Source organism: Phoenix dactylifera, chromosome 10, assembly GCF_009389715.1.
Source record: "Phoenix dactylifera cultivar Barhee BC4 chromosome 10, palm_55x_up_171113_PBpolish2nd_filt_p, whole genome shotgun sequence".
Taxonomy (NCBI): domain Eukaryota; kingdom Viridiplantae; phylum Streptophyta; class Magnoliopsida; order Arecales; family Arecaceae; genus Phoenix; species Phoenix dactylifera.
Genome location: NC_052401.1, coordinates 10,184,721 through 10,206,127, shown reverse-complemented (window position 1 = coordinate 10,206,127; position 21,407 = coordinate 10,184,721). Strand labels below are relative to the sequence as shown.

Here is a 21,407-nt window from a genome sequence, read left to right as displayed (position 1 = left end):
TGGAGCTCGTGACCTCACTCATGCTGTGGAACTGGGCCTGGACCAAACTCCGGACATTGTAGATCTCTTCCCGTACATGAGCCGTCATGTCAGTCACGGCTGTCAAGGAAGGGACCAACTGAGAAGAGACGGGTGCAGGAGTGGGAGCAGGCACCGCACCTCGGAGCTCCCATTAACAATGCAATTAGAATCATCTTTTTATCACATAAAAATCAGCATGTAAAAATCAGCACCCCTGAAAAATCTGCATGCAGAATTTTTCAGCATGCATGATCATTTAATTTTCAGATCTAATATGCCTTTAGATATTTAATTCTTACCTTAATCTACGAAGCCTAGGCTCTGATACCACTGTTGGGAACCCGCCCATGCCGCTGATATTTCAAAAATTTTCAGATGGCAGCGGAATCGGCATGCACGGGTTCGACGTTCATCGCATGAACGCTTGTTTCGAGACCTTTCGTAATTAGGTAAGAATTAAAACTTTTAGAACTAATAGGAAGATCAAATCTTCACCTTGCGCGGGTAGATGATCACCGCGAATCTGAATTCGTGGTTTTGGAAGAGGGTTCGTTTGAAGCCGTTCAAACGTCCGGCCTCTACGGGTATCCACACGAAGTAGAGAACCGATCAAAGCTTTCTTGTCTTCCCGGGGTGCTAGCTCCCTTGCAAAGACTCCTTTGATGGCTGATCTCTTCTCTTTCTTTCAACTCTTGAAAGTGCTTGAGAGGAGGAAGAAGAAGAAGGAACTCAAGGAAGAAGAACACAGCTTCTGCAGCCTTCTTTCTTTTCCCTGCGTTGGAAGAAGGATTGGAGGAAGAGGAAGACGCCAACGCTTGGACCTTGCTCTTCCTTTGCTTGCGGCTGAACCAAGAGAGGAGAGGGGAGGGTGGCGGCAGCAAGAGGAGGATGGCTCCAATACCTAGGGCGCCGGCCTCATGGTGCTTCTTATAGCCATCAAGGGCTCCTCCAAAGTAGGAGCCCTAGATGGTTTTCCAAAGAAAGAAAGGGGGGTTGCGCCGGCCCCTCTCTCTCCTTCAATCCGCACCATCCAAGATGAGAGGGGCTGATGCCCCTCTTACTTGGTTAACCTAATCCTCTTCCAAAGAGGATTAGGTGCCTCTCTCATGGTTTAATCCTAATCTAATTAGGATTGGCCAAATTGGGTTCAATCTATACTAGTCCTAATCCAATTAGGACTTGAATGAACCATGACTCAATTGAACTCTTCAATCCTAATCCAATTAGGAGTCATGTTGATTCATTAGATTAATAATTAATTTGGACTTAAAGAATCCTAATCCAATTAGGATTTGTTTAATTTTAGTCCTGATCCAATTAGGACTCTACTTGAATCCGAAGTCCTAATCCAATTAGGATTTCTAGGAATCCTACTCCAAGTAGGAATCCAATTTTTAATTCAAAACTCCTAATCTCATTAGGATTGAGGAATCCTATTCCAAGTAGGAATCCCAGTCCTAATCCAATTAGAACTCTAGTTATCCTACCCGAAGTAGGATTCTTGTTTCAAGTCCAATTAATTAATTCCTTTTTCCTTCTTCAACTTCTTATCAATCAAATTGATTTCTTGTGATTCCTAATCACGATTTCAACCATCGGATCGGTCAATACTTCTAGTGTGTGTGACCCCATAGGTTCTATTCTGACTGGTAGTGAGATATATTGTGATCTCTATCACTATATCATTGAAAACTCCTTTCAATGGGTTGGAACGATTCCAACTCAACTCATTAGGGTTTATCGATCATCAAGATAATCCCTATGAGTCCCACCATCCACCAGTGACACCTAGCAGCATGTAGTGGCTACCCAGCAGAATGGAATGATGAACCTCTAGGTGCAGTTAACATGTGATACAGTCCTACTATCGTGGATCCCTACAGGACGGAGGTCATGGACAACTCGTCAAACCCCATCGTCTGTCATATGTCAAGATTTATTCGACTCGAGTTCGATAGTGAAAAACTCTTTCTCCACTGTGCATACTGCCCCGGCCGAGGTCTTACGAACTCAGTCTTATAAATCACATAGGATCTCTCCTTATCTATCAAGGTCGATAGATTCCATATAGGTGCATACCCTACTCCTACAGTGAACTTACTGCAGCCAATCTACACTGCATGGACCCATATGGCTAGAGACCATGTATATGTGCAGTCAAACTACAATAACCTCACTGTGAGTAGCCAAAGCGCCGCAGGTCAAAGGACCAGTCACACTACTGCAACATCAAGCAAGTCACTGACGAGTGGATAGACATCCAAGTGACTTCTTGTATTGGTCACGCTCAGTACCCTTGTTCTCTAACAAGCACCTGCACTATCACTTCAGTGTCCCTACACTGTGGACTCAAGTCTCGTCCATCCAGAAGGAGAGTGATCTGTGCACTGATCGGATCGATCACCGTCCTCGTGATGATCCTTTGATCAGGAGCATTTAGAAATTAATCACCAATGATACATGGCTCAAATTCTCAACTCTTGAGAATATGTATCATCATCTTATTAATTTCTTGGACGATTCATAGACACATAAACAATATGAATGAAAAAGATGCCTTTTATTTATTCAATAATAAATAGTCAAGTACAAAATTATGTCCCTAGAATCAACAATGTGTCAGCCAAATTGGCTTCTAGGGCATACATCTAACAGTAGTCGTGTTCCTTAGTTTGCTTTCATGATGATGCGTGCTTGTGGTGAAATCTAGTGGTTGATGTTGCTTCAAATGTACTTCTTGATTGTGATATAATGATATTTCTATTATGATTTGGTGTACTACATATCATTTGTCTTCCCATTGTTGATAGGCCATGGCTAATCATGTTTGGTACTTTAGATGTGAGCGCTCCACACACCCCACCTCCACTCCCCACCTCCCCAATCCCCCCCCCCCCCAACACACACACACCCCGGCGCGTGCTAAAAAAATACTTTGGTTTTTCCATAGATCCATGTTTAGTTATGGTTTATGCTTGTGCTAAAGATCTTCAAAATTCAAAACATTATTATAATTTATAAATTTCAAGGCATATTAAATTTTGTGAATGCAAAGTTGGACCATGACTCTTTTTTTTTTTTTGCGAAAGTTGTCTTCTAATTCTTGGAATTTTGCCACCATGGACTGCATCTGTAAGGTTAGGCCATTTCCATCAGATGGGTGGACTAATTTGTTTCTTCCATGAATGTTGTTTGAGTTACCTCATTCCCTCCCTTTACAAGTTCCTCTATTGCAGTTTGTGTTATTTGCATTTTCGGTCCATAACCTTGCAGCCATTATGTAGGTGCTGAATTATCTGTTGTACAATTGACAATCATTGCTCTGTGCAAATCGATGATGGAGAATGGAAGGGCACCTTAAACAGAGGTTGCTGCCATTTATGCATTATCCAACTACATAAATAGGAAGAGATGGAATAACATGTTGCTTCATTACCATAGCAACCTTCCCCTCCTTTAGCTTGTTTCTTGTTTGCTTGATATTGTATTAGCCTTATAATGAGAAACTAAGTTAACATTTGTATCTTGATCTAGCTAGGAAGAAAGTTTGCATGATGATGCTGAGAATCTTTTATCCTAGAATCTTTTATCCATCACAAGCAAAATACCCCCGAGGTAAAAAAAAAAAAAAAGAAATATTAAAGACCATGAAATATGAAAGGACAGAATTTAAAATTTTAAATCTTGGATCTCGATTTGTTTCGATCCTATTCGCATCGATTTGATCTAGAAACTTTATCCTTTTCTTCTTATCGATGTCTCTTGAGATGGCAACGAAGCTCATCTCTTCATCTTGCTAGCTTGAGATCGCTGGAAAGAAATGGAGTGAATATTTAATTGATTTCAATTAAGAAAATCCTGAGTGGTTAAGAAATGGTAAATCTTTCCTTTTAACTATTACCAATTTTTTCTCGCTTATATCTATTTGGAAAGTCCTTAATAGGTGGGTAGTTTTAAATTTCAAAATCGGGAATGATGGGGCTTCTTGATATCTTGGGAGGAATACTGTTTTCTTTGATTTTTTTGAAATTTTAGTGAATATTTAAATAGGGGAGAGAATTCTCTCTCATATCCGTTTAATAGATATAAGAATGATACTTGTGCGATGCACGAGGAGATAATGAAAATCGAAATATAATTTTGTGTGATAGAAGAATAATAGGAACTTGAAAATAGAATTAAAAAGTATATTATAAGTTAAATGGATTTCATAATTATTAACCATTTTACTTCGAACATCTCACTAATAAAAAGATCAGCACTAATGGAAAAAATAAATTGTTTACCATAATAGTTGAATGTTTGTATAGGACAAATAAATGTGTGCTTATGTGGAGATAATGAAAACCAAAATTTAACTTGGTGTAACATTCTTATGTGGTTTTTTTTCCATAAATTTCAAATTATATGCACTCTTGTTAACATATTATTTTCTTTCCAAAATAGAAAAACATGTGAGATGTTGAAACAATATTATGCAGGTAGTTTTCTAACCAAAAAAACATGTGAGACGCGTAATAATAATATTACCATAATGGGGAATACTGGTATTTTAAAAATTATTTCCTTTAGAGAAGTATGTATTGGAATTCCAGGAAAATTTCTACAAATTATATTGTGCAGTTTTCTTGTTTGAAATTTTTTGGAACAAATTTGAAGAGCCCAACTAAAAACAGGACTTCTTTTTCCCCTTTTTGTACAGCACTTTCTAAATTTATTAAGAACTGATTTTTTTATAGTAGACAAAAATATGAGCAAAATTTTTCTTTTTTTACATGACTTCCAAAAATAATGAAGAAGAGTTAATTTTTTTATGATTTTCTTTTTAATTGTTCTGAATTTTGGAGAGGAGCTGACTTTTCTCTCTCCTTTCCGTTTAATAGGTATAGAGATTTGATTGATTTTGGAGATATTTTGACATTATTCTGTAGTGAGATCCTTGAAGATGTGAACTTGGAGCATATTTTAGGGGTTGACTACATTGAATAAAAAATAAAAAATTAAATTTCTCCTTTGTGCTGCACTCTATGAATGAATGTCCTTCCTTAACCTATCTTTGGAAAGAGCTCATCATTCAGGACAGAAAAGCTAGAGTATGTTCTTGTCAAGAGAATCATATAGCATGGATAAAGCTTAGCTTGATTTGATCTGAATGGTTAAATTGGCTTTTTGCTGTAAGGTTCAGGAAGCATAACCTTAATTGTTGGGGTGAGGAAACCACCCATTAGATGCACAATCATGATAATTCTTGATTGGTTTGCATGCTTCTAGTATATTCCCTTCCATACTGGATTTTAAGGCCCAAATTTATTTGTTATGTGCTCATTTGATTTTTTCCTATCATTCTTGGTCTTTGTCCAATAGGAGTTTCATTGACTAGGGGCCATCATAGTTTCCATCTACGAAAGAAGAAACATGTTTTGAAGTGAAAAGGACATGTTCCCATTAAAAAGTAGTGAAAATGACAAATCTACTTCCTGATTCGGCATAAATGGTGGTCCATTAATTGATGTGATGGTATATGGAAATAAAAGATCATTACAACATGGCAACTGATATGAAGGTTTCACATTTCCATTATGCTTCACAACATCTTCGGTATCTCTACTTGTTGATGTCTGAATGCTACAATTTCTCTGTTTAGGAAAGGTGATTTTCTGTGATGGTGAATGACTCAGAAGGAAAATGCTCATTTAGATCTGTAACAGTTCTCTCCAACTTTGCCAATCATTTGGTTCATTGTGTTTTTCACATTTTCATTCATTTGCTTGCTCGATAGGAAGGAGTTGCAAGAAAAGAAGTAAAAAAGAAAAAAAAAATGATGGGTGCTTACTCAAATATCAGCTATTGCGGTCTTTGTGCAGGATCATGTGAACTGTGGCTAAGGTATCACACCAAGTAGAAAGATAATTGTGCTGCAGGAGTAAAGATGAGGTTATGAGGAAACCATCTAACGGTTAATAGAAAACAAAACTAAATGGTCAATTTGGAATAAAAGGAATCAAATCCCAATTGATTGAAAGTAATCTATTATTTGCACAGTTTCTACTGAAATTAAGCTTTCTAAACTTTCCTAAACTTGTCACAAGCTGCATTGGACACAAATATTTCTCAAATAAATCGAGGTAACCTGGCCTGCTTGCTATTTTGTTTGATTCATCTCATTTCTTTTATCTTTTATATTGCAATCAAATTCTTGTGTATTAGCACCATGGAAACAGATTATTTAGGAGCTTTTCTTTAGTTAATGTGTTATTTTTTTCACCCTTAATTTGGCAGGAGAACCATTCATAGATGGTAAAGCCGTACCCTATGACCCAAAGTACCATGAAGAATGGGTCCGGAATAATGCTCGTGCAAATGAGAGATCTAGGCGCAATGACAGACCTCGTAATTTCGATAGATCAAGGAACTTTGAAAGGAGAAGGGAGAACATGCAGAACTTCCAAAACAGAGAAGCACCTCCTATGCCAAACCCAAACTTCCGAAGCCAGGATGGTCCGAACCCTGTGCCACCACCTCCGCCACATAGTGCCATGCCACCCAGGGACATGCCTCCAATGCCTAATGCACAGAACGCCATGCCTCCTAGAGACATGCCTCCGCCGCCTAATCGTAACTTCAATACCATGCCTCCTAACATGGGTGGTATGCCCAACAATTACCAGAGCCAAATGCCTCCTAACCCTCAGAGCGGCTATGCGCCAAACAGTGGACCTGGCTATCAAGGAAGCCAGGGCTATCAAGGAGGCAGTCCTGGTGGCGGCATGCCTGGTGGCCCTGGTTATCAAGGAGGCGTCCATGGGTATCCAGGGGGTAATCCTGGGGGTGGGATGCCAGCAGGCTCTGGTTATCAGGGAGGTGGTCCAGGCTATCAAGGAGGCAACACTGGTTATCAAGGAGGGGGGCCTGGCTATCGGGGAGGCAGTCCAGCTTATCAAGGGGGTGGCCCTGGTTACGAGCAAGGTGGATCCGGTTATCAAGGAGGCAGCCCTAACAATCAGCAGGGTGGACCTGCTTATCAAGAAGGCACACCAGCTTATCAAGGCAGAGACATGCCTGGAAGAGATTATCAATAGGAACGATTGCTAGAGATGCTTGTGCAGAATTGAATACGAAGTAGCACTGCTCTCTGTTGTTGAAGCCATAATGCATGCACCATAAATTTTAACGAGACTGTAACTTTGTCTGCATAGGTAGTATTTTGATTTATTGGCTGCTAGTTATGCCCTCCAGATTCTCTTTAACAAGCTTGCAAGAACATGAAACTCTTATAAGTGTTAAAAGGTTTTTGAATTTTGATCTGAAGCTTCTAGTCTTATTGTTGCTGATTCTGAAAAATGTGCTGGGATGCTGAATTCTGTGGCCAAGAAAGTGCTTTATATGTAATGCCTGATTAAAGTGCACATTGATTTGAATAGTTTGAATGGACCAGATTGTCCAAGAAATTGAGATGTGTCAATTTGAGATGTCATTATGGTCTGGTACCCTAATCTGTCCCTAATCTGTATACAGGCTATAGAATTTTTTCCAGTGAGCTGGTAGGGCATCGTGATGGTCCATTTGCGTTTTCTAAGTTGAGCGTTACAATAATGTTTTTTTTTTTTTTTTTTGATATCATTAAAGAAGATTAACAACTACTGTTCTGGTTATCGGCATATTTCTTGAAGTAAGGCTTGACTGGAGCAATAGAATAATTAGCTTAATTTTTCAGAGTTGAGCTTCGCTCAAAATTCAAATTCAACCCTTTGATATGGAAATGTATTTTTATTTTTGTCTGTATTTTTTGAAATGGATCTTGAGTGGAAAAAGAGAGATCATCTTCATTTTCATTCTTGTTTAGCTCTTGCATGATATGGAGGAATTCGTATGTTTGGTTGCTTGAGTTGGAGCTTTAGGCTTTGCTCTTGTGGAAGGACCTGGGCTGTTCTTTAGTTTTCCCACTGTTAACATTAGTTTTAGTGAATCATATACTTCATTAAACACTGAGAATGAGGATGTCTGACGGCTGGTTGTGACATTCGATAGCATATGTGCGAGAATCACCAGATTGGCACTTGTTATATACTTATATTGGGAGCTTCTGTAAGAAGTTAACCAATGATGGTTGATTTCTATCTCAACTGATATTTCAACTGAACTGAGTGTGAAACTCAATTGTTTATGATCATGTATAGGGGTGTACTTGATTCGGGTAACAAACATCACAGCTACTACAATGATACGCTTGCAGGAGAATGACAACGATATACTTGCTATGCTATCACATTGGGGCACGGTAACTTTCTCCAAGCACTACTTGGAGGATATTTACGATAAATGAAAAATATTACAATGCGCACCAAAAACATATACTGAGTAATTCAAAAATATTGCTGTATTATTATTATTGTTATTGTTATTATTGTTATTTGTTTCGGCATTTGTTGTTGTAATCTCCCCAAAGCCTATGCTCATTGGAATCCGATTTGCATCTCTAGCGGCAAAATAACGGTCAGATTAGCCATCTTCGGCACTTGCCCTCAGTCTCTCAGACTGTGGATGTGGATTGGGCCAATTGAGTGGGGATTGGGATGATCTACTCCGAGACAAGGGATTCTCCAATATCCATTTAAAACAAATATCAACATGAATTTTTGTATCCGATCAACATCCATATCCCTATTTTGATCAAACAAATTAAATATGGATACGATCTTAGCCTTAGGCTACGTCAGTTCAATGGGACCCACGAAGAGGTCATGTTTCCTTCCCCCGTTGGCTGCCTATCGTATGAAGCCCCCATTTCTCTCTTTCTCGCGCAAAACTGGCGGGGGGATTTCCTCAATATGAAATCCCGAAGATAATAAATAAATAAAAGACAAAAAAAAAAAAAAATGAAAAGAGGAGGGAGGAGAGGAAGGGGAGACAGAGAGAGGGAAGAAGTTGTTTTGGAATTCGTCCTCGCGATCTCCCCAGTGCTATGCCCGTTGGAATCCGATTCGCGTCTCCGACAGCAAAATAACCGTCTGATCGGCCGTCTCCGGTGTTTGCCCTCGGTCTCCCGGCCGTGGATCTGGGGGACCAAGTGGGGGACTAGGGAGATCTGGTCTGACACTCGCTGGGATTCTTCGATGCGTGAATCTTCGTTCATACATCTCTCCTATGTTCGAAATCTCAAAGTTTTTGGGATGGTAGATTGATTGAGGTTTGGAAAGGCAGCGGCTTGAATTCAAGGGCACTGGTTCGATGGATGCGGAGGCCATGGGGCTTGCGCTTCTTCGAATATGGATGGTAGCTGCGGACTGATGGAAGCTCGATTCGTTCATCTTCACAACGTCTCTCCTTGTTCTTTTCGTCGATCTGTTTCTTTTCTCTTTCTTTCTTGTTTTTGTTCTTCTTTTCTTTGTGCATGTGATCTGAGTTGATGATCTGGTTTGAGCTGAAGGAAATGGCACTTGGTGAGAGCACGGAGAGGCTAGGGATGGCCTCGTTTAAAAACAGCAAATAGTTTTTTTCTCTTGGTGAATATGCCAACGACTGGAAACAGATCGGTAAATTTTCATTTTCTCTATTTTTATTTCTTTTGATTCTTTGGTTAATGGTCTAAAGATGAAAACCTTTCAACTGGAAGAGATGCAGAAGAACTAGGGAAGGTTGAGGTGAAGGAGGAGAAAGAGAAAGGAAGGTCAGAATTCTCTCTTAAGGTCAGTCATTTCTCATTGGACCATATGGTTCTGATTGGGAGAAGAGGCACGATGTCAGAAATTGGTGGGAGCAACGCTTAATTTAAATATTGATCACATCCTTCTAGCATTCTTTGTCGCATCACTTTTGTGTCTAACATTTGCTGAGCAGTTGAAGGAGTTATGAGAGAATGTTACTCAGTTGACTGATCTAAGCAAGTAAAGTTCTACCCTCAACAAGCTTTTCTATATCCCAATGCTATAGGTTTGATTGTTCATCACGTTAACTGTTAAATTATGATATTAATTGGGAAAATAAGTATCTTGAGTGAATCTAGGTTGGGGTCATCTATTTAGTAATACTTTTGAATTTATGGTCATTAGGTTTAATAATCGATTTATATTCGTATTTATATCCATACTTTTGGTATCCAATTTGTATTCGTATCCATTTAAAACAAATATGGACATAAATTTTTGTAACTGACTAACATTCGTATCTGTATCTGTCTTCATCAAATAAAATAAATATAGACATGAATATGTTAGTATCCATCCGATCCGATCTCAACCTTATGCTACATCGATTTAGTGGGCCCCATTTAGAAGTGCACGTTTCATCCCCCATCGCCTACCTATCATATAAACCCCCCATTTCTGTCTTTCCCGCGCTAAACCAGCCTGGGCATTTTCTCGATATAAAAACCCGGTGATAAAAAATAAATAAAAAATAAAAGAAAAAGAGAAAAGAGGAATACATCTAAAAAAGTTAAAAAATAACAAATCACGGAACGCTCTAGACAACTCCTTCTCACCAGTCTAGAGAACACCCCCAAACTGATTTGCCCCAAACAAAGCCACCTAATCTAGAGTTCCATTAATCTCCCTAATGATATGCTTGGCCCGGAAGGCTATGTCTCCGCCTGCTATGCCCCAAATATTCAAGAGCAGGGGATTGTAGCCACCCCAGTCACCAGTGCATCCCTAGATCCAGCAGATTGCCATAACCGAGTCATCTCGAGCTGGATTGCGTTGGCCAACAGTACATGCCAAGCATGACATAGACCTGCTCAGGTTGCCCTCAGATCTACCCCAAGGACAGAAATATCAAAGATAGGACACTCACCGGTTGCCACCATCCTAGAGTATGGGCCTCTGATCACAAAGTCCACACCATCCCTCCTGCCACCATCCAAAACACATCCATCGAAGTTGATCTTGAGAAAACTCGGATGTAGAGGCTCCCAGGTGATGTACACCATCTATAGCGCTACAAGAGCAGATGTAGAGCCTCAAGTACCCTGAGCTATCAATGGCCTGTCCGATGGACCTGCATGGATGATCTCTGTAGCCTGCACCCAGGCTCTCTCTACAACGAACCTTGGTGTAGGACTACTCTCTTTAAATATCCAGACATTCCTGGCTAGCCAAATATCATAAGCAATATATGTTGCCCAGATGGCCACATACCGGTTTTGAGGTGTGGAGGACCACCGTCTAAGCACCTGGGTGAAGGAGACAGACTAACACCGAGTATCCGACAGGATATCAATAAGGCTTTGTACACTCATAGCTTGATTGCACGGGAACAAAACATGGTCCACAAACTCCTCCACCTTGCACCCAGGGCAGTGCAGTTGGATGCTTAGTCTGCGCCTGCTCAGGACGAACCTTGTTGATAGTCGACCACAAACCACCTTCTAAAGTAACGGGGCAATCCTTGGATGAAGACCGAATCTCCAAATCCAGGTGCAATCCTGCCTTAGTTGCTGCTTACTTTGAAGAAGGCCGTATAAGTCTCTAATTCTGAACTTTGGGCCGTAAGATGTGCACCAAACTCTCACATCTAGACTAGAACACCCTAGAACTGCTAGCGACTGTACTCTCTCTACTAGGTGCTCTTCAAATAGATGGTCGATCCGGCTAGAGTCCCACCCTACGCCATCAGGGCAAAGAAGATCGCGAACCTGCAAATCCTCCACGGCCTCAACATCGACCATGGTCGGCTAGAGCCTCATCGGGAGAGTATCCACCCAAGGGTCCTCCACAACATCTATGCTGCACTCATCTCCAATCGACCACCTAGTGTTAGCCAAGGCAGTAGAAACATATTTGCAAATCTCCCTCCATATGAAGGAGCACCTCCGGCTAGGGGTGGCAATCGGGTTGGGTCGGGCATAAACGGGTCGGGTCAGATTCAGGTCGGGTCAAAAAATCATAAACCTGAATCTGACCTGTTTATTAAACAGGTCAGAAATTACAACCCAAACCCGATCTGTTTATTAAACAGGTAACCCGACCCGACCCATTTAACCTGTTTAATAAACAGGTCTGTTTAAATAGTTCTTTTTTGAATTTTGACCCGTTTAAACACCCGTGAGGCCGTGACCCGTGACCCGTTTAAACACCCTCCCCTCCCCTCTCCGTTCTTCCCTCACCCGTCTCCTCCAAGAGTCCAAGACCTCCTTCCTCAATCCTCACTCTTCCAGCGGCCCAGCCCGAAAACCCTTTCCCACTTCATCCGCCTGCCCCTCCGTCCGCCGGTAGCGGCCGCCGCCCACCTCTCAGAAGCCCCGCCTCGGAAGTCGGAAGGTCCCACGACCCAACCGCGGCAAGCCTTGTGCCGTCGACGGTCGACCCCCGCGTCTCCCTCCGCGGCCACCACTCCCTCCTCCGCTCCTCCGACGACTCCCGGATCTCGATGAAATCCTCCGACCTTTGGCAGCTTGGCCCCCTCCTCCGACCCGAGTCGTCGTCGAGTCCCTCCTCATCGACCTCCTCAGCATCATCGAAGGCCTGGCATCTCCGGATCTTCTGCTTCTCCTCGGCATCATCGAGTCCCTCCTCACCGACCTCCTCTGCTCGCTTGTTCGCCGAATCTGAGGGGACCAAGGTGAAATCCCACGAAAAGGGGCGACGACCGGAGAGGCAATGGCCGGCTGCAGTCTTCGACGGAGGGGCGACGACAGAGGGAGGCAATGGTCGGCTGCGGTCTTCGACGGAGGGGCGACGGCCGGAGGAAGACCTTCGGGCTTCGGCGGCTCGGCAGCCGGGGGAAGAGAGGGAGAGATGGAGGAGGGAAAGAGGGAAAGAACCCGAGGGCTGTAGAGGGTTTCTCACTGTTTTCATCCGGTGATCTCATCTCCCCTCCCCTCCCAGCCGTTGGATCTTAGCCTCCATCTATTTTATTTAGGATAAAACCAGGCCCAATAAGGCCCATATATTAAACAGGTTATATGGGTTAAACAGGTCAGATATCTAAAACCTGTATCCGACCCAATTAATAAACAGATTAATCGGGTCAACCTGTTTACGACCCGAACCTGTTTAGGCCAAACCCGAACCTGTTTATGGCGGGTCGAACACGGGTCGGGTTGGCGGGTCGGGTCATATTTTGCCACCCCTACCTCCGGCTACTCTGAACTACCCCACCTACTGTAACCGATCCGTAATGGACTGTCATCATCTGACTCCAAAAACACTATAGCTTAAGTATCAGCCTTACCTCATGTCTAGCAATCAATGCCTCTCTTCTCGTAAGTAGAGATTGGACACTCAACCCTTCTTTCCGAGTCGTCTGGCAAACAGTATCCCATGCAAGCAAGTGCACCCTGTGTCTGTCACCATATGAGCCCCATAGGAAGCTTCAGAGCAATCGCTCAATCCTCAACAGCACCATCTTTGGGATGACCGTGTTGGATATGAGATAAATTGGCATAGAGCTAAGGACCAATCTCACTAGAGTCAGCCTCCCCATCATGGATTATGAGGCAGCTTGCTAACACTCAAGCCACTCCTGGAAGCGCTGCACCATACCGAGGCACTCCATCGTCCGCAATCTCCTTCCGGTAATACGGATGCCCAGGTAACTCTATTGCCCCTCCTGCTCCCTCAAATGAGTAAACCCATCCCTATTCATCTGATATAGTTCTGTGAACATAGATTGGCTGTACTGCAAGACCAAATTATGTACGCGATGAAAAATGCTTTGCTGCAGAGTCCTTGACATGTGTGCGTCGGGGCAAGGTGGAAGTTTGATCAGTCCTGGTGGTTGCATTCTTTCTGCATTCTAGATAATTCAACAAAATGAGATGCAGCTTAACTCGACCGTAAAACCATAGGTCTCTCTTGTGAAATCAATTTGCAGAGATGAACTATTAAAAATAGTGCTAAATTGGATACAACCGGTTCTCATGCTTTCAATCACCACTAACTAACCAAACCGTGTGCAGCCAAATAAGATGGGCAAAATTATACTTGTATATTTTGGACCAAATTTGTATGCCTCATTTCACTAGTCTATGCCTAGTTAGAAAAGAAAAAGGATCATAGCTTATGGATCTTCTGTTGTAGGTGGATTCTTTTTCAGATGTTTAGTGTTTTGAGACATTATGAATACTTAAGCTTTGTTTGGAAAAGTTTTTGGAGGGCAAAAAAGTACTTTTAATCATCTAAAATTACTTTTGGATGAAAAAGGATGTTTTTTAAAAATTTTGGGATGTTGTTTTAGCTTTCCAAAAAGCTAAAAATAGCTTTTTGGGGGAAGCTCCATTTTGCAGCTTCCCGAAAAAATTGTTTTGAGCTTTCGCGGAAATTTTTTTTTACCAAAATATTCATAATAAAATATAACAATTACATACTTTATCCCTTTATAAACCTAAAAATCTGCTGGAGCTCTAACAAAGAATCCTAGCCGTGGATCAGATTCTCTTCCATAAAGAAAAGGTATTCTTCTTTTCTATTTTGGTTTTTTGCATGGATACCCTTCTAAATATCGAATTTTGCATGAATACCTTTTCAAAATTGATATTTGCATATATATCCTTGTAAAACTCTGTTATTGTATAAATGCCCATAATATAACGGTTGTTTTAATGGTGTTAAAAAAAATTATATTTATATTAATTAAAAATAAAATAAAATTTTAAAATTATGCTATTGTCCCGTCTTCTTCTCCTACTATCGGATCGCGATCTATTTGCATGTCTACCAATTAAATGTATTTTAGTTATTTAAATTTGAAACCGTTAATTTTTTAACGTCGTTAGATAGCATAGGTACATATGCAAAAACAAAAATAAAAAAAAAGGGTAGAATGACAAAATTAGTGTTTTATGAAGGTATACATGTAAATATCAATTTTGAAAGGGTATTCATGCAAAATTCGATATTTAGAAGGGTATTCATGCAAAAAACACTTTCTATTTTTGTATCCATCCTTTTGGATCATGAAAATTGTATTTCCTGCATCTTCTCCAGATCGATAGCCGGCATCGGAGGAAGGGGTGGGAGAGGTAGTTAGAGGAAAAAAATTATAATTTCTTCTCCATTCCCTCCGAATCATATTTAGCGGTCCACGTTGGGGTCCTCCTCGAACCACGATGCATCAGGAGGTTATGGATCGCAGCATCGCAGTTCACGCAAAGAAGAGCTGGACCACGGCATCGTGGTCTGGGCTCAAGCCGGAACCGCGACACCGCGGTCCTCTTTTTTTTTTTTTTTTTTTTTTTTTTTTTTTTTTTTTTGCTAAAGCACCATCGTCCTCCTTTGAGCGTGGACCGTGAGATCATGGTCCATGCATCAAAAAATATGGACCGCGGCATCACGGTCTAGGCTCAAGCGTGGACCGCGGCATCGCGGTCCATGCTCAAGCGGTCCACGGTGCACCGCAAGATCATTTGTGTACTGAGAGAGTCCTCTCTCTGTCAGAGAGAGTCCTCTCTCTCTCTCTCAGAGAGAGAGAGAGAGAGAGAGAGAGAGAGAGAGAGAGAGAGAGAGAGAGAGAGAGAGTACTCTTAAGCACAATTTTTCCACCTCAATTCGTTTGAGTTACCAATTATCAGTTTCAAGATCTGGCCTGTGTTTCTTAAAAGTGGATTGACCATTGATCTTCAAAGAGCTGCAATGATCTATCTTCTTTGTGGATAATATTCTGTTTATTTATGCCTAAGAAATTCTTATAACTAAAACATGAGGTAAATTGCAGGTTTATTGGGATTAAAAATTAAAATAAGGATTTATTTAAAATTGACAGCCAAGAGGTATCTTGTCATGATTAAATCTTGGGGCAACTGGCCAGGTGTATCTCCCTGAATTTATATCACACTGGTTCCCAGGATAACTTGGTTGTCATATGAGCTGTCAACCCAATACAGGCTTACCTAATTTGGCTCAATCTTCAAATTAATTTGAGTTGCTAGAGTGCTTCTAGAGTAATTTTAGTGCCAAATTGGGTTCATTAGCATATTCTTTGGATATTGATTTGACATTTAGAAAAACATGTCAATGTTCATGTTAACACTGAAAGAAGAGGATTAAATAGAAGATTGAGGAGAATAAAAAGATAGAAGGAAGGTTCATCTAGAACATGTGGATGTTTTTTTTTTCCTATACTAAGAAATGATTCTTAGAAAAAGTACATGCATAAACATGGCCGTATAATGTCACATGACTTGTCCAACCATTGACATTAGACTTTCTAGTTGCTTGATATTAAATGAACACCTCAAACAAGGTTATTTATCTTTCATAAGTTATTTCTTTGCCTAAAACTATTTTGCAAAATATATTATGTGTGTACCAGGCTTAAGAGGTCTCAAACCATATTTCAGATTATTAAGCTTTTTTGTCAGAGAATTGTTTCTAGTTTCTTTCTAGAGAATTATGTTTCTGTTTTTTCTTCTTCTAATTTGAGCATCAACTCTTCATGTTAGTTGTGTGAGTAGGTATAATATTTTTTTTTGTCGAAATATGATTATATGAGGACATGCACACGCACAACTGTAGGCCATCTTTAACCTTTTTCAACCCTAGATTCCCATTGGGGATGTCTAACACTTACGATTGCAAGGGATAAGCTTTACAAAGTGCTTTATGATTATGGATGAAATCATGACTTAGGATTGACAAAATGTTTCATGTCTTTGTTGTTGCATTGTAAGAAGAACAAATGTCTAAAAAGAGCCAACATACTCTTTCTGGTCTATCTACCCAAGATAAGAAGAAGAAGATGGCCATTTGGAATGATAAATTGATGGAGGAGTTTATTGATATATATATATATATATATATATTGGTGAAGTTGAAGTTGGTAATTGCCAGGGAATACATTTCAATAGGGTAGGGTAGGCCAATATAATTAAAAATTCAATGAGAAGACTGAAAATCAAATATGACTACAAAAAATTTAAAAATAAGTGGGATAACCCGAAAGCAAATTGGAGCATTTGGATGAAATTGGTGGGAAAAAAATAGGGCTTGGATGGGATCCTATTAGAAATACAATAGATGCACCAGATGCATGGTGGGGAAAAAAATTGCAGGTACATGTGCCACTAGTTTGATGTTTGTAAGATTTTTTATACTAACTTATAAACTACTATTGACCACTATATATTGTTAACTTGCAGAAAATTTCTGATGCAACTAAGTTTTGAGAATGTGGTCTGCAACATGCCATAAAATTGAATAGGTTATTTAGAGATACTAGTGCTACTGGGGAGAGTTCTTGGGCACCATCTTTACCGATGCAGGAGGATGTTGAGGACACAATTGGAGTGTATGAGAGGTTGGATGGGGTTAATAATGATATGTTTGAGGGCTTAGATGACTCAGATGAGGACCCTCATATGATTGCATATAAAATTGATGACGTTCCCACTGATAATTTTAATGGTAACCCTACCTTTGCATTTGATGCTATCCAGGAGAGAGGACAGAAGAGAGTTAGCCATACTTTGCATGATAAGAAATGTAAGAAGATAGGGAGTGCTGCACAACTATCTTAGCAATTGAGTCGTCTTATTGATACAGTGGAGAAGAGGAGTACAGTGTCATCCAAGATGGTATCGATTGATAAATCTGTATGTAGTATCGATGAGGTGATAGGCGTAGTGCGTGCGATGCCTGAGATGGTAGCACAACCTGAACTGCTTTTGATTGCTACTAAGATGCTCCTTAAAAGAGAACATCAAGAGATGTTTGTGGCTCTCCAAGATACCTATCTTCAAATTGAATGGCTCAAGCGAATGTCAAACCTATAGAAGTAATTGTTGATGTACTATTATGGCAATATGTTTTGTAGTTTTAATTATGAACTTCTATTGCAGAATGGTGATGGACTATATGTATTTATGGTATCTCTTGGATAATGTATTGTGGATGCTATTGATTTTATGGATATTATCGATATTATGTGTTGGTGTTTTCTTATATTGTTTGTGTTATTTATATTATATGTTTATATATCATTTGTTTTATTTGTTATGGATGTTTTATTTTTTGCATAATATTTTTTTCTACAAGTATGGGTAGTATTGACAATAGTTCTGAGGAGAATTATTCCAGTGAAGATGAGATAGTTGATGATGATAATTTTTATGTTCTACTAACTGCAACTGTTGGTACGATTACTGAATATTACACAAAATATATTGAGAAGGTGCCTTGTAGGACCTCCTATCAAACCGGATACAAGTTTTTATCATGGCAATCCAGATAGATACCAACAACAATTTTGAATGGAAAAACATGTATTTATTGATCTATGCATGGAATTGTGATGTAGGACAGATGTAAGGGTTAGAAGGCAGCGTGAAAGAGGAGAAGAAGAGGGGAAGAAGAAGAAAAGAGGAGAGGAGGAGGAAGAAGAAGAAGGCTAATTTTCTTGTATTCATTCATTAAAAAAAAATAAACAAATGCATGCCCTATATATATATAGGGCCACAAAATAACAAATAAGTCCCAACGAAGAAAACAATTCGAAAAAGATCCTCAAAAGACAATATGCAAATTAATCCTACCCACATAAAATAAATAAATAATAAAAATAACATCAATCAATCCAGCCACAACGAAAGTGGCTGGACCGTCCTCCTGCGACAACCATGATCCCGCAAAATAATCAGTCCAGTACTCGTGTCCGCACCAACTCTTCCTAGGTAAGAAGAAGTCGACCCCGACGAATGACTCTGGTAGTACTCCAAGAGATCTGGGTCAATGCGCTGTAACTCCGCACGTGTAATTCATGTAGCATCAGACTCCGGGCGTCCTCGCCAGCGAACCAAGAAACGCTGAATACCCCCATCACTGGTAGAAACAGTCTGCTCATCTAAAATGGCATCAATATGTTCTTTTTGTGCTGGTGGCAAAGCTAGATGGGTCGGAGATGGTATGGAATCAAGAATAGGAGTATCATCAAGCTTAAGTGATGGCTGAGTGAAAGGATCAGTAGGAATAGAAAGGGGGCCCTTGTAAGCAACCAAATTCTCAATATTAAAAGTGGAGCTAATACCAAAATCAGAGGGAAGATCAAGAACGTAAGCATTAGTGCCCACTCGTTGCATCACCTGAAAGGGCCCAGCACTACGAGCCTGCAGTTTCTTGACGGTTCCAGATGGAAACCGCTCAGGCCGAATACGTATCATAACATAATCCCCAGTTTGAAATTGTTTATCTCGCTTATGAGAATCAGCCTGTAGCTTATATTGAGCATTACTCATGTGAATGCGCTTGCTAATTTCCTGATGCAGAGTATGAATGTGTTGTGCAAATGCATGTGCAGACTCAGAAATGCGAATATGGGGCGACATAGGTAGGAGATCTACAGGTTTGCGAGCTTTATAACCATGGACCACTTCAAATGGACTCATCCCGATAGATCTATTGACCGACGAATTATATGCAAATTGGGCGACAGGCAGAATAGAATCCCAGTTACGATTGTGATCCCCTACTAGACTTCGCAAAAGGTTACCTAGACTTCGGTTGATGACTTTGGTTTGGCCATCGGTTTGAGGATGATAAGCAGTAGAAAATTTAAGTTTGGTGCCAACCATATGCCACAAGGTTTTCCAAAAATAGCTCATGAAGCGGACATCCCTATCGGAGACAATGGTTTTTGGTAAACCGTATAACTTAACAATCTCATCAAAAAAAATCTTGGCTACTCGAGAGGCATCAGAAGTTTTGGAACAAGGGAGGAAGTGGGCCATTTTAGAAAAACGATCCACAACCACAAAAATGGAATCATGTTTCCGAAAAGTGCGAGGAAGGCCGAGCACGAAGTCGATACTAAGGTCAAGCCAAGGGCGATCTGGGACAGGTAACGGAGTGTAGAGGCCAGTATTTTGTTTTTTGTGCTTAGCTAGTTGACACATGCGACATTGTCCCACAATTTTAGCAACATCCCGTTTCAAACTTGGCCAAAAAAATTGACGTTCAACTTCATCTATGGTCTTATCACGTCCAAAATGTCCAGCGAGATTGCCGGCATGCACTTCCCATATCAAGAAATCGCGTACGAAAGTTCGCGAAATGCAGAGCTTGGAAGCTTTGAACAAGTACCCGTCTTGAAGATAAACACCATCAATCAAAGGTCCTTGTCCATCAGCAAGGGCATTATAGAGTTGGCCAAAATCTGGGCAAGACAAGTAATCAAGCTTAAGTCTATCAAAATCGGTGATGGAAACAGACATGGCGGACAACAGAGTTACGCGTCGACTTAGCGCATCAGCTGTTGGATTGCCCCACAGCGGCGCGACGTTCGCGGCGGAATCCGCATGCCGGGCCCGGTGCATCGCATACGCCGGAACAGGATCGGGTAGATTTCAAAATTTTTCTGAGTCAAAACGATTCAGAACCCTTTTGAATTAAGATGGGGACTAAACTAAGATCTAATAATTAATTATGAATTGTTAAACTACTAGAAAATCAGAAATATAAAATTTCAAATGAAGATCTCATCTTCACCTTTGTGCGGGTAGAAGAACACCGCAACCGATGATCGTGGTTTGGTTCCTTGTAGCCGCACAAACGTCCGGCCTCTACAAGTATCCACACGAGGTTGCTGAAAATCAGAGATGGGGCTTCACCGGGGTGCTAGCTCCTTGCAAAAGCCTCTCTTGGATGTCGAAGAAGAAGGAAGAAGAAATCACAAGGATCCCACCTTGTGCAGCCTTCAAAAGGAAGAAGAAAACCCTTCACCTTTTTTATTCTTTTCTCTCCCTATTTGCTGATTTAAAAATCCCCAAAAATCCTTCTTGCTGCCCCACGGCTGGGAGAAGTTCTTATCATCAAAGCATGGGACGTGGGGCTCCCATTTATAGGGTTCAAAACCCTAGGCGCCAAGGGTCCTAGTCCCACTAGGATTCCTTGGCGCCTCCTCTTTTTTTTGGCATTGGCGGGCCCCTTGATTCCTTGAATCAAGGGGCGCTGGCTCCCAGCAAAGAAGGAGAGGGGTCCACGCTCCTTCTTGCCCTCTTGGCTGCCCCTTGACTCCTCAAAATAGGGCATTAAAAGGGAGGCTCCATATAAAGAAAAAGGCTGAATTTAGGTAGGATTTTTGGGACTCGATCTAGCCAACTCTTGACTAGGATTTGAGTCAAATTTCTTTTGGATCAGACCCATCATAATTTGACTTAATTAATCAGCAATAAAAAACTTAATTATAATCTAATTATAATTATTTAATTCTTCCATTTAACTCACTAACTCTTAGTGGGTTATTTTGTACATCAATCTTATTGACAATTGACATTGTGATTCCAAATCACAAATCGACAATCCTAATAATCAGAACCTCTAATGTGTGTGACCTCATAGGTTCTAATCTGACTGGTAATGAGACATATTGAGATCTCCATCTCAGTATCATTGAAAACTCCTTTCAATGGGTTGGAACGATTCCAACTCAACTCATTAGGGTTTATCGATCATCAAGAT

At 40.7% G+C, this 21,407-nt stretch overlaps 1 protein-coding gene across 1 annotated transcript; it reads left to right on the top strand.

The window, feature by feature from the left end:
• The first annotated feature begins 6,243 nt into the window (after window positions 1–6,243).
• On the top strand, window positions 6,244–7,342 carry LOC120112195 (endo-1,4-beta-xylanase C-like). Its single transcript, XM_039131001.1, has one exon. The coding sequence runs from the start codon at window positions 6,456–6,458 to the stop codon at window positions 7,098–7,100; it is 645 nt and encodes a 214-aa protein (XP_038986929.1). The 5' UTR covers window positions 6,244–6,455; the 3' UTR covers window positions 7,101–7,342.
• The last annotated feature ends 14,065 nt before the right edge of the window (window positions 7,343–21,407 follow it).

What these genes read in the sequence shown, in the direction of transcription:
- LOC120112195 (XM_039131001.1), top strand. Translation starts at nt 6,456, where the DNA reads ATGCAGAACTTCCAAAACAGAGAAGCACCTCCTATGCCAAACCCAAAC.